The sequence below is a fragment of the Phalaenopsis equestris genome, unplaced genomic scaffold (genome assembly GCF_001263595.1).
Source record: "Phalaenopsis equestris unplaced genomic scaffold, ASM126359v1 Scaffold000648, whole genome shotgun sequence".
In the NCBI taxonomy this organism is placed as follows: Eukaryota; Viridiplantae; Streptophyta; class Magnoliopsida; order Asparagales; family Orchidaceae; genus Phalaenopsis; species Phalaenopsis equestris.
Genome location: NW_018165088.1, coordinates 167,142 through 180,607, shown reverse-complemented (window position 1 = coordinate 180,607; position 13,466 = coordinate 167,142). Strand labels below are relative to the sequence as shown.

At 33.9% G+C, this 13,466-nt stretch overlaps 1 protein-coding gene across 1 annotated transcript in view; it reads left to right on the top strand.

Moving 5' to 3' along the window:
• Positions 1–8,593, top strand: part of LOC110030070 (zinc finger CCCH domain-containing protein 45) — a 38,575-nt gene extending 29,982 nt beyond the window's left edge. The window contains exons 6-7 of the mRNA XM_020732617.1: positions 194–280; positions 7,307–8,593. Of these exons, the coding sequence (XP_020588276.1) occupies positions 194–280; positions 7,307–8,200 (981 nt within the window). The 3' untranslated portion in view covers positions 8,201–8,593. The remainder of the gene's footprint in view (positions 1–193; positions 281–7,306) is intronic.
• Positions 8,594–13,466: the final 4,873 nt, after the last annotated feature.

Genomic DNA, 13,466 nt, shown 5'->3' with positions numbered 1-13,466 from the left:
TGTTGTTGATGATATATATATATATTTGCATTTTTTGAAATTGTTAACAATTTTATGTTATTTGTTTTGTATTGATTAATTTCAAGTTTGGCCTATGTAGATACCATCTGTTTTTCTTTTGTAGGCAAATGAAGCAATGCTGTAGAGTTCTCTTTAAAGGTTTTGTTTATCATATAAATTTTTATGGTTTCAGATAAGTCGAGACTGCCAAGAGTTGGAGCCTTTTATTGGTGAGCAGTTGGCTTCTCTTCTTTATCTTGAAACAGACAGCGAACTCATGGTATGCTTCAGTAGGTCACATCCAATAAACTTTCCCTTTATTCTGCATTCTGATGGTCTGTCCTATTTTGTTCTTTTTCAATTTTACTTTTTATAATTTATGATTTACAGTTCCATTATCATGTTTCTTGTAAACTGCCATCAAGCATTTAAAAGCTTAGATGCGGGAATTCACAATTCATAATTTAAAGATATGTTAATTAGATTCAAAACTTATTCTTTTAATACTAACGTGCTCTGTGCTATTGAAATTAAGTTTACCCCTGCATTTACTTTTTCTTTTTTTACGTGTCAAAGCATTTGGCAAAAAAATTGAAGATTTATATTTGTTTTTTTGATTCATTCTCTAGTAGTTTGGGATCGATTCAAGGTTTCACTGACAATGTTATATTTTTTTGTGACTTGTTATCCAAATGTATTCAACAACATTCTCGCTAAGTTGACGAGCTTAAACAACGTTTGTTTCATGATTTTAAGCTATTGACGAGGCATTTAAAAGCTGTTTTCTATTTTATCTTTTAATTTGGTGAATCAGTTAAATTATAAATCACCTTTGTCTGAACTTTACTTTTTCAATTTTTTTTGTTGAACATGATTCTACTTCCAGTTTATTGGATTCTACAAGGATCTTTCACTCTTGATGTAGCAAAAGTTCGGTTGATTAATTGATGAATTTCAAATGTTGTTTATTGTTTACACAAATTTATTCAAAAAGACTAATATTATATTAGGTTTTTTTTTGGTGGAAATGGAGTTTAAGTTTGTGGTGAACTGCTTCACATTAGTTGTAATTGCTTTAAATTTTTGGATGTATTTTTTATTCTTCCAATTTTGTGATTTATGATATTGGTTTTTTATTTCTATTTCTGGGTTTGTTTTTTGAAACTATTTGTTGTCCATGTTATATTCATTTATAAATAGCTATTTTGTTAACAGCATTGCTTTTATACCAATACAAATTAGATACGTTTGATTGATTATTGATCATACTGATGAAATAAGTAAATTAATGCTATTACTTATTGCATTGTCCTGATTTTACAACTTCGCCATTTGCTTCAATTGGGCTATCATAATACTTTTTGTTTCTTTCTTAGTCCCACATAGCATGCAGTCAGAGCTTCTTTAAGTCGTTTTAAAAGGAACTAGTGACATGCTTAGGAAAACTTTTGTTGTCTTGTTTATTCAGCTGCCTTTGGGGCTTTATAATATTTATAATCCATTGAAGGATAGAAGATTTACCAATATATTAGACAACTAAAGGCCCTATTGAAGGAAGAATTAAAAAGGAAAAAAAGTGTGAAGCAACCACTTCGTTTAGTGCTTTTGCTTTTAAAATCCTACTAGAGGTTTAAATTATTGCTTTCCCCACCCAAAAAAAAAAGGGTGGAAGATTGGCAAACTAAAGATACCATTGTCTGAACATATGTAAAAATAGTTGTACATTTGACTACAAAAGAGAACTTTTTTGAGAGATTATGGTATTGTGGCTATGTTTTGGGAGAAGAATGTAGAGTTTAGAAGGATGAGCATAATGTGAGCAAGACTTGTGAGCACATATGTATTTATCATCTTGTGTAACGCTATAGGAGAATGACAATTTATATATTTCAAGGAGAATGACAATTTATAGTGTGGGCTACAAATAGTTAGGAAAATGATGGTGACCATCTAAACAACTTTTTGGATATTTTTTTAATTTCATGTGTACAGTTAGTTTACTTATGTTGCCATTCTGTGCCACTCCATCTTATTATAATGTCATTCAGCATTCTTATTTTAATTCTTTAGTGCAAATGACTCCTTGAGGGTAAATTTCTCACTTAGGTGCAAGGAAATTATTATAAGTAGCCTTTAATGTCATTTGAAATTGAGATTGATGAATTAGTATTTTACAGATACGCGCTAATGCTGTCATATTTTTATCTCCAATGTTTAGAGAGCTATGTTGGATAACCTATCTTTTAATTGATTCAGCAAAATTAGAGCTTACTTCTATCTTTCCCCTTTTCATCCTATGTCTTTCTTTTGCTCTTGTTCATTGTATTCTCTGCTAATGGTGATGATAATGTGCCTAATGTTGTTGATGTTCATATTTCCGCTACTTTACGACATGGTTGAATGTGGCAACATGACAAAATATTGAACTATGATTTTTGCTCCATAATAATTGACATTGAGATGCATTGTGAAAATTGAAAGCATTTGAACTTCACTTGTTTGCAAAATAGATTTTGTTGATGTGCCTAGAATGCCAAAATTATTAAAAAGCCCGCTATGATTGATTTGATCTAGTATAAAGACAATGTTGTACATGGAATGCAGCATAATGCAAATTTGATTTAAATAGCTAAAATCACAATCAAAATTACTCAAATTTCATCCGTTTGTAAAATAGACAGTTGATGCATCCAGAGTTTTGAAATTTTTAAGGGCCCTTTGTGATTGATTTTATTATGAATGCGACATTTCACAAATTGGTTTAGAGTTTTTTTTTATCACATTCAAATTCACTCAAATATCGTCTGTTACATGATGAATTGCACCGATGCATTTTGAACGTCAAAATTAGCTAAATATAAATATCAATATTGCCTAGATTGTGAAAAAAAAAATTGTCTTTGAGCAAGCAACAATATACACGAAACAACGAAGAAGTCTATGAGTGAGTCGGAACAAACCCACATATATAATTCATTAAGAAAGTTCCCCTTCCCAAATCATGAATTTTATATGTAGCCTTTTATGAGAACCCCTTCTTTCAAACCTTCACATGTTTGCTCTTCCAATCAAGCTGCACACCTTCTCCACTTGCATACTACCTGTTCACTCCAACACCTACATCGCTTGCATCTCATGCAGGCTTCCCTTTTGACATCTTGAGCACCCTAGCTCTCACTATCCTCTCTCCATATCTCCAAAACTCCATGCAAAAGGCACTTGAAGCCCCATTCACATGCCATCACCATATTTTTGCTCGTCCTCGCCACACAATTCCAGTGATGCTATTCTCCTCTCTATGTTTCTTTATCTCTCACTCGCTCTACCTAATTCCGAAACCCAAGCCAGCAATGACCAACCCATTTTGATATTCTAAGCCATTGAGCACCACAACCAACTTTCCATTTCCACCTTTTTTTTCTGTATTTCTCCCTTTTTTTTTCCAATTTCTATAAGTTGAAAAAACACAACCCCATTGGCATGATCAAAAGAGTCAACTATTTGTTAGTCCTTGGGAATATTGAGAACTCACTGCTAAGCTTATGTTAAAAGAAAGCTCTTTAATCAAGCATACCCAGTCAAACAAGCCAAATTGCTTGAAGTTGCTAATGCAGTTCACTGAAATATTAAAGTTGCTCACCCAAGCATCAAAGTTGATCACTTAAGGAACTCAACCTTCAGTGCCGAATTGGTCAAATTGTTCTAGCAGCACGCCACTGCAATAGGTTAGTGCTCGATATGCTTTGGTGAAGTTGGCTAACAACTTCATTGGGATTTGTCCCATATGTAGAAATTAACATATTTTCTTTAAGTTATTAAACAACTATAAACTAGGCAATTCATTTTTTAACAAGCATTTATTAAGCCTTCTTATATAATTTTTAGTTTTATACCTAAATGTAGTTTTTCTTATAGTGTTGTACCTTGACCCTAACATACGAATAAAAATTCAGAGGGTGAAGCAGAGACGCATGAAATCATCAGCTATTGTTTCATACTGTCACCAACAGGTGACTTAATCTAATGGAGGAAAGACTCACTACAATGATTTTGGGTGTTTTAGAGTGTATTCAAAGAACTACTCGTATATAGAAATTTTAAATGATGGTCCTCAGATTCTATAAGTAGAAATTTTATTCACTAACAATCATCAAAGCCAGGTGCACTAACTTCAACTTTTGGTAAGGATGCGATTTATTTTTCTGAAAACAATGCAGAAAAAACCCCACCTTATAGGGCCTAGAACCATCAAGCAAAATTGACTACCACATTGTTTAAAAAAATTTTTAAGGTAGAAAGACCCAGTGAAGTCAAAAGTTTCACATATATATTTATAAGGGAGAATGGATCCAACCAACCATCCTGCCTACTTTGAGTTAGTCACCTCATTAATGAATATTAATGATGCTTTAAGATGATTATTGTTTACAACGTTCAATGAGTTTCTATTTCAATGATTTTTTTCCTTCGCTATGAAACATTACCTTCTTTGCCGAATTCATAAAACAATTCATCACCAGTTCCCAAAAGCCACTAAAATTTCTCAAACTCTCTTTTTAATATTTGAAAGTCTATCAAATCCTCTGTGTTATTTGTTCACTCGCTTTTAGCATGAATTATTGATGCCAAAGATTTGGAATCAATATTCACCTCATTTGCATTTACACAAGTTGCAAGAGAGAGAGTGTTCAAATATGCACTCGGATTGAAGCAATTGAAGGCTTTGGTAGAAACTCAACAACAATCATGTAAATGCAGAAGAATACAATAATGCGGAAACTTTAGGAACTCGTTGACTTTTGATCCTCTAGCTAGAGATAGGTCACCAATAGTTAATCGATAACTCACTTACACCCCTTTGCATGCATCTTTTACAAAGGTAGTTTATTCCATCAAAGATAAAAGAATGCTTTTTTCGGCCACCTCCACTATATGCACAATTTCATATGCAGGACCCATCAAAATATCTCATTTTTCACAAGGATCACGCCTACGAAATGGAAGAGCGCTGACATCTTCAAAAATTAGTCGAAGAACTTATAAAAGTGAGGAAGCTCAAGCTGAGTTGCGCTTGCCTATCCCGAATGTCAACCATATAGTAAAAATGTGAGAAGAAATGAACCAACCTTGACACAAATCATACAAATAACTGTAAATATTCCCTCAACAAAAAAGGTTGGTAATATGGCTTTAGCTTGAAAGGGTAGTCTATGGTTTAAAAACTTAATATACTTTGCATATTTAAGTATTAGCGAATTTTAAAAAATTATTTAATTCCTTTGAAGTTTATAAATTTAATGAAAATGAAACAAGGTTCGGTACTTTTAAATGAAATCAGAGATTTTGGCTTACTTATTAGTTTTGTGAACTTGGTACATAGTATTTAACAATACTCATGGAACTCAATACTCATCCATGTAGGATTTGGCGAAAGTGTAAATCATCAAATACATAAAAATTTTGAATTTGACCAGACATCAAATTTGAAACTCTACGTATTGATGGCTTAGATTAAAAATCAGAAAAATATGAATCCTTAATACTACTAAGCTAGTTAAGGGAGAATAAATTAACTTGTGCTTGAGATTATTTTGATCACAGTTTAGGGCAATGTGGAATTTCGTGAGACGGCCCTTTGCAAGGGGGCCAAGTCCCTCGGAAGGGAAGTCTGCATTTAATGAATTTTCCCCAATACTTATATAAAATGAGTGTAGTTCTCTCAAATTGCATTTTTAACAACTCATCATTCGCTAAAATTTAAAATCGGCTATTAATTTGTTGAACGAATGATTTGCTATTCAGGTACTTTTTGCTTTTTCGCAAATTTGCATGAGTCAATTATCACACTTAAATTTAAGTATCGAGAGAACTATCGGCCAAACCCTAGAACTCAGACTTAAATGTGGTGATGTCAGTGAATTATTTTGTTGGGTATAGTTTTTCTTGTTGATACTTGACTTAAAGGTCCTTAGTTGTGTTCATAATTTTTATTTCTATAATGATTTTAGTAGTATATTATGTAATATTTCTTTTGATCTGCATGCCTTTATTAATTAAAGTGCATGCCTTATTTGCACACTTTGCTCTTCGAAGTGAAAAGATCCGTCTTCGTGTTGAATTGTAGTTTACTTTTCAAGAATTTTAGTTATTTAGTCTAACTTCCCAGCATTAGGCACTAACCATCCTGCTTTAGTTTTTGTCTGTTATGGCTATCATGTAATCTTTCTGAGTTTTTTTTCATTGTGATTACTTTGAATACGGTTGAATTCTACATTACTGGTTGCCCGGACTTTTTTTAGTTTGTTATTGCCTGTGATTATCTGTCAAACTTACTGATTTTGTTATTCCTTTTTACTTGTTCATTTAAATTTGAGTGTCTTGCTGTTAGTTTAGTAGAAAACCGTTAATCATAACAATTTGAAATTATTCTTTTTATTTTTAAGCATTTTCATATTGTTGAACATATTTTGATCAACCAACTGTTGTCATGGTTGATCATATGTATATCAACTGGTTAGTGAGCCACTTGATATAAGTTTTTGTTTTAACAGCTCCTGTTTATGATGTATTTGAATGTCAATTCATATTACTGTATTTGAGTTCCGGGTTTGTTAATAACTTCTTACATTTAAACAGAAATAGTGAACAGCTATAAATAATTAAGGATTTTAGCCACTGTTTTAGTAAACATAGAACAACAACAACAACAACAACAACAAAGCCTTAATCCCACTACGTGGGGTCGGCTACATGAATCATTTTTCTCCATTGCATTCTATTTAGTATCATATTTTCATTTAGTTCTAATGTTCTAATAAATTAAGATCATGTTTTAGTAAACATACATAACAATAAATTTTGTTTGCACAAAACATGAACATATTATACAAAGATTCATTTATGCTTTATGCCTTAGAAAGAGGAATTCAATATCTCATGCATTTTTAAATTAATTAATTAATTAATTAATTTTCTAAATATTTGAGTTTTCATGGGCTATTTACCTTTATCAACTCATAAAATTACCAAACTTTTTTTTCCAAGATCTTTTGGGGTTTCTACTTATGTTTTACCTCTGACTGATATCGCATTGTCTCAAGCATTTAGTTCTACTGCAAAATAGTAATAGGTTTGGAGAATACATTATACCGTTTATTTTCTTGTGCATCTTATAATGTTCTTTCTTGATATATTCTTAATAAGCAACGTCTTTTTTTCCTTGAGAAGTTGCCAACTTTTCAATGCCACTATATTCCTGCTATTAGATTTCACAAAATATTGATGTTGAAAGTGAATTATCGTCCAGCAAATGCTGATTGCTGCGGAATCTAAACGTGAGGAAGAAAAAGCAAAGGGTGCCAGCAACACAGACGATGCAACTGAAAATCCAGATATTGTATTGTTTGATGACAATGAAGAAGAGGAGGAAGATGAGAGTGACGAAGAGGATGACAGTACAGTTAGTGCATATGGAAGAGGAAGAGGAAGAGGGATGTTTTGGCAACCTCCAATTCAACTAGCACGTGGAGGCAGGCCAGTTCTTGGCGTCCGAGGTTTTCCTCCCATGATGATGGGCGTAGATGGCTATGGTTATGGAACTGTTGGTCCTGAGGGCTTCGCTCCACCAGATCTTTTCGGAGGACCTCCCAGGATTTTCCCTACTTATGGCGGCCCGAGATTTTCTGGCGACTTCTCTGGAGCTGGTCCTATGCCTGGGTTAGTCTTTCCTGGTCGTCCACCCCAGTCTGGCATTTTCCCTATGGGTGGACTGGGGATGATGATGGGTTCCAGCCGAGCATTCATGGGCGGAATACCAATAGCAGGAGTTGGAAGATCCAATCGTCCCATTGGCATCTCACCTTTCCTCCATCCACCTCCACCTCTACCAAGCAACTGGGCTTCAAAGCGGGAGCAAAGAAGACCTGCAAACGAAAGATATGAATCTGGATCTGATCAAGGACACAGGGGTCAGGAGACAGCTGGTCAAGATGATGAGATGGGGTATCAACAAGGATCAAGGGCTCATAATGAGGACAGGTTTGGCTCAGGTAACCGATACGCAAATGATGAGAGCGAAAGTGAGGATGAGGCAGCTCCCAGAAGGTCAAGACATGGGGAAAGTAAGAAGCGGCGTGGTTCGGAAGGCGATGTTGCCGCAGATCACTGGGAAGCCCCTTTCACCGAAGCTTCAAATCATTGATAAAATTTACAGATGCACTTTTTTTTTTTTTTCCTTTCATTGTCAATGCTATTGGTTTACCATTTGTCGTAGTGTAACTTAACATTAGTTCTAATCAGTAGTATCAGGATAATCTGATTGCAGTGTCAAATGAGGATTTAAAGTGATGCATGGATATCATCAGAAAGCTCTTAGGTAGAAGAGAACTTGTTCTAAAGCCACCTTTCCTCTTTCCCCCAACATTTTTTTGTTGTGTATAAAGTCTGCTAAAACAATATAAACGTCATTATCCTTCAATGATGCACCGAATCTTTTTCCTGCATCAAATTCTTGCCATAAAGCTTGTTCTGTATATGACCATATGTTTCATTTTTACAAGGAACCTGCAATGCAGTAATGTATAATTGTTTGTGTATATCAGACTGCAAATTCTGTATATTAGAAGTGTTTTGATTTCTTGTTTTTTGTTTTTTTACCTGTTTTGATTTGAGATATGATTTAAATATGTTTTGATGACTAATATTTGATATGACTTCCAAGTTTTATAGCCGAAGTTACAGTAGTTTGGATTTATGTTTTATTCGTTAAAATAAGATACGACCATCCGACACAGCGAAGTGAGCCTGCACGGCACGCAGAAGCAAGCTACGGATTTACATCGGGCTTATTTCACAAGCCATGTTGATAGAGAATTAAGCTAAGTGGGCTGATGAGCGCTGTAATTCCTATAGGAAACTGGGTATAGGTTACTGAGGGCCCTTTTTGTAGAAGCTCATTAATGAAATATTAGACCTATTTTTTTAATTCTTACTATTATATATTTTCCTTTTTGTTGTGCTGATTTTTCTTTTTTTCCTAATTCTCATCTTCTTAACGCATCTATGCTGGTGCTGCTGGCGAGCTATAATCCGATGTTTATAACTACCCTTTTCGTGCTCGTTGATTCAACTCCTTAGGCTGACTTGTCTTCCTTGATGGTGGATGGAACAAGATCTTTGGTCAAGTTGATGAATGGCTTTTGCGGTTAATCGAAGATAACCGAATTATTTGTGAGATTCAAATCTGTTTTTCTTAAGCTTGGTTGTTGGTGATGCTCCTAATGCAACTGATCTTATGGGCAATGCTATTTCAAACTCATGTGAATGTTACTTTTGTTGATGGTAACTTAGAGGCAGAATATAGAAGTTTAGTAGCATTGCAGTTTCCTTGAATGGTTTGATGATGATGAGCTAAGACTCACCTTTGACATCGCACAAGGTCCAAATGCAACGCAAAATGGGATTAATCATGAGAGCTCATAGCAATTCGGTCGAGCTTAATTGTTGTTGTTTGGCTTTTGATCTTGTGGTTGTGTAAATTTTGTGTGAGATTTGTGTCATTTAGGATTATGTATTTGTAATAGTAGTGGTAGGACTCTATGATGGTTGTAAAATTTTTGGTAGGATATTTATGATGTTAAAAAGAGTTGAAGTTGTGTATTTTCTAGCTTGCCTTATCAAAGCAAAGGAGGTTATGATGGAAGCTTAGAGATACCCCCACCATCCCTAACTATCTTTTTGGTGCAAAGATCTTCACATAGTTTTGTTGCTAGAATTAAAAGTTCAGGTTGATTTAAATTAAATTTCATGTGAGAGTTCATGGAGAATGACTTGGTAGGCGGTCTCATTTTTATTTTTTTCATAAAAAGCATTATATGACTCCCATTTTATTGCAACAAAAGGAAATTACAAAATCAGGAAGGAACCCAGAAACCTAAATCTCTGTACAACTAACACAAGAAAAAAAAGTTTCATTCCCAAGAAAAGAAAAATACAACTCACAAACAGAACGCAAAGAAAAGAAAAATAGAAAACAACACAAAAACAATCAACAAATAAAACCTTCAAGGCCAACACCAAAAGCTCCTCTGGAACCAACTTGCTGATAAAAGCAAAATTACATCTCAAACCAGTTTTGGCAGCATAGTGAGCAACCATATTACCATCCTTCTTAATATGTGACCCAAAAATATTCAAATCTTTAGAAAGATCTCGAATTCTTCTGATTTAGAGAAGATGCTCCAATGAGTATTCAAGTTAAACCTGCAACATCTCCAAAGAATAAGGGAATCAACTTCAAAAACTAGATTAGTCCAACCCAATTTTTTGGCAACCAAAAGACCAAACACAACAACTTCCGCTTTTGCCGTTAAAGCCGAAACAGGAATAGCCTTATCAGCAAACCAACAAATAATAGATCCCATAAAGTCACAACAACGCCGACACTAACAGAATTAGTCTTCCAACACCCATCAGTATTAATCTTAAAAAAAGGCACTGCAGGCTTACTCCAAACTACTCGAGAGTAATTATTAGTAGAAGGAACAAAAGGTAAATTTAAATTCTGAAAAAGAGCAGTAAGAGGAGTATTGTTGCCTTTAAATCCTTTGAAATTCAAACTATTGCATAAGTAGTTAAGAATCATACTCACAGTACCCAAGATATTAGGCAACTCATCATTATGTTTAATATTGTTCCTGGTAATCCATATAAATCACAGGACAACCATAAACACATTTTGGAAAAAAACGTTACCCAAGTTGCTCCTGCCATAAAAAATCTCAGCGATAGAACTATAAGTATTCAAAGCTGCATTATTAAGAAGTTTTAGAGAAATCTGATTCCAGATATCAAGAGCAAAGACACAGTTACCAAAAATATGAAGGATAATCTCCTCTTCCATTTGACAAAGCAAGCAACGAGAAGGAAGCCTCAATCCTTTTAGTTTGAGTATATCATATGTGGGAATGATGTTATGGATAACTCTCCAAATGAAGAAAGATATAGAGGGCTTTAACCAAGGGTTCCAAATCCATTTAAGATTCGACCCCTGAAAAATCTGAAAAGATTTGGCAAAACTTTTAGAGCAAGAGTCACCCAACTTCCTCTAACTTTAGGAACATCATGCTTATCAATGGTAATAGGAAAAGAAGAAATGAATTTAGCATCATTAATATCAAGGATTTGAAGCAGGAACTCCTCGCTCAGCAATTCTCTTGCCAAAAATCCTTAACCCGTATATTAACATCAAAAGGACCCCCATAATGATCCACAAGAGCACCATTACCCATACAGTCCTCAAACCTAAAGGAAACATCACCTTATCCAAGATCCCAACAAAGTAGATTATTAGTATGTTTAGCCACTCTTAGCATTTCTCTCCAAATAAAAGTGTTAGATTTGGAGGAAGAGATAGCTAAAGGATGCTTATTAAAACAATGTTTAGTATGCATCAAAGAGGCCCAAAAAGAACAATTTTTGCGAAATCTATACCATAACTACATAAAATTGAAACAATAAAAGTAGCATTTAGAGGTGTTAAAAACCAGCCCAGAAATATTCTGAAAATTTTGAATAACATCCCAAACCTTCTTAATAGAATGCTTATTTGTATTAGTGAAGATAATCAAGTCATCAACAAAACATAAATGAGATAAACTCAACTTACCCTTATGAACATAATTCAGACTTGGGTAATTAACATACAAAACATTAAGGCTCCTCGATAAGAAAACAAAGGAAACAAAAAAGAAGCAAGGAGAAAGCAGATCCTCTTGTTTAATACCTTTTGAAGTCGTAAAGTAGCCACACTTATGCCCATTAATAAGGAATAAAAATTGTTGCTAAGAATTTTACTAACCAGATTACAGAAAGCCTCATTAAAGCCAATGACATGAAGAACATCAAGAATAAATTCCCAACGAATAGTGTCAAATGCCTTCTTAATATCCATTTTGAAAAGAACATTCCCACCTCTTCCTTTTCTATCAAAATCCATAAGAAGCTCTTGAACAGTAATGGCATTATAAAAAATATTCCAATCTTTAATAAATGCAGAGTTATTAGGTAAAATAATATCATGCAGAAAAGGATGAAGCCTCTGAACCACAATTTTAGAAATATCTTTGACACAATAATATTGATACTAATAGGACGGAAGTCATCCCAAGTAGTAGCATTACTACTTTTAGGAATCAAAACAATAGTGGAAGATTTAAAAGACCTAGGTAAATCAATACAACTGAAAAAATCTTGAATAGTCCCCACAAGCTCAGTTTTAATAACATCCCAACCATCTTTATAAAATTCAACAGTGAAGCCATTAGGGCCCGCCGCTTTTCCATCCTCCAAACAATCAAGTGTGTGCTTAATTTCATTAATGCTGGCAATACAAGTAAGGCAAGAATCATTAAGAGTATTGGAAGAATGGTACAGATTAAAATTAATCTTGGGCAGCAAATCACCGTCACTTTTGAAAATATTAGAGAAGTAGGTAATGCCATCAGCCACAATAGCATGAAAATTAGATAGAAAACTGACATCACCAAAATTGATTTGTGAAATCATATTAAGTCTTCTGTGATTTTTAATACAAGCAAGTTAGTAGGCAGAATTCTTATCCCCATTCAAGAAATGAATTTTAGCAGCTTTCTGAGTAAGAAAAAACTCCTCTATAGTAATTGCTTTATTAAAGTCTTGTTGACCTTTAAGGAGAGCCTCCCAATCAATAATACTATTAGCAAAATTAATTTCCAGAGTCTTAAATTTTTCCTCCAAGTCCTCAATGACACTATTAATTTTCCCAAATATATCCCAATTCCAACATTTGAGATCTTTGACAAGATTTCCTTGTAAATGCCACATCTTATACCCATCATTGCCAGTAATTCCATTTATCACGCAGAAATTGTTTATAGTTATCATGACGAAGCCACACATTAAAGAAAAAAAATTGGTAAGGAGCATTAGACAAAGCCTCTTTAATTTTTAGAAGAAGGGGAGCATGATCGAGGCAGAGATTGTCAAGTGATGAACCTCATAATGACAACCATATTGGTCCACAAAGCTTTAACAACAAATCTGTCAAGCCTTTCAAAAAACACATTACTTCTATGCTAGTTAAAAGGATTCCCACGAAAGCCCATAAAAAAACCAACATTCATAAGAACATGATTAAAAATATTAATGAGGCTAAGATTAGGAGCCACACCACCTTATTCTCCACAGCAAACGAGATGATATTAAAATCACCCCCATGAGTCAAGGTTCATTGCTAGGATTAATAGATAAGAACAAATTCCAAAGCTCCAATCTCATTTTCTTGGTATAACCAACATAAATAATAGATAAAAGAAAAGATTCGTCATGAATATGCACTCTAACATGAAGCATTTGATTATGATTGATAAGAATATCAATCTTTAAGAGATCTTCCAAAAAAACCAAATCTTGTTGTTAAGATTAGCAAA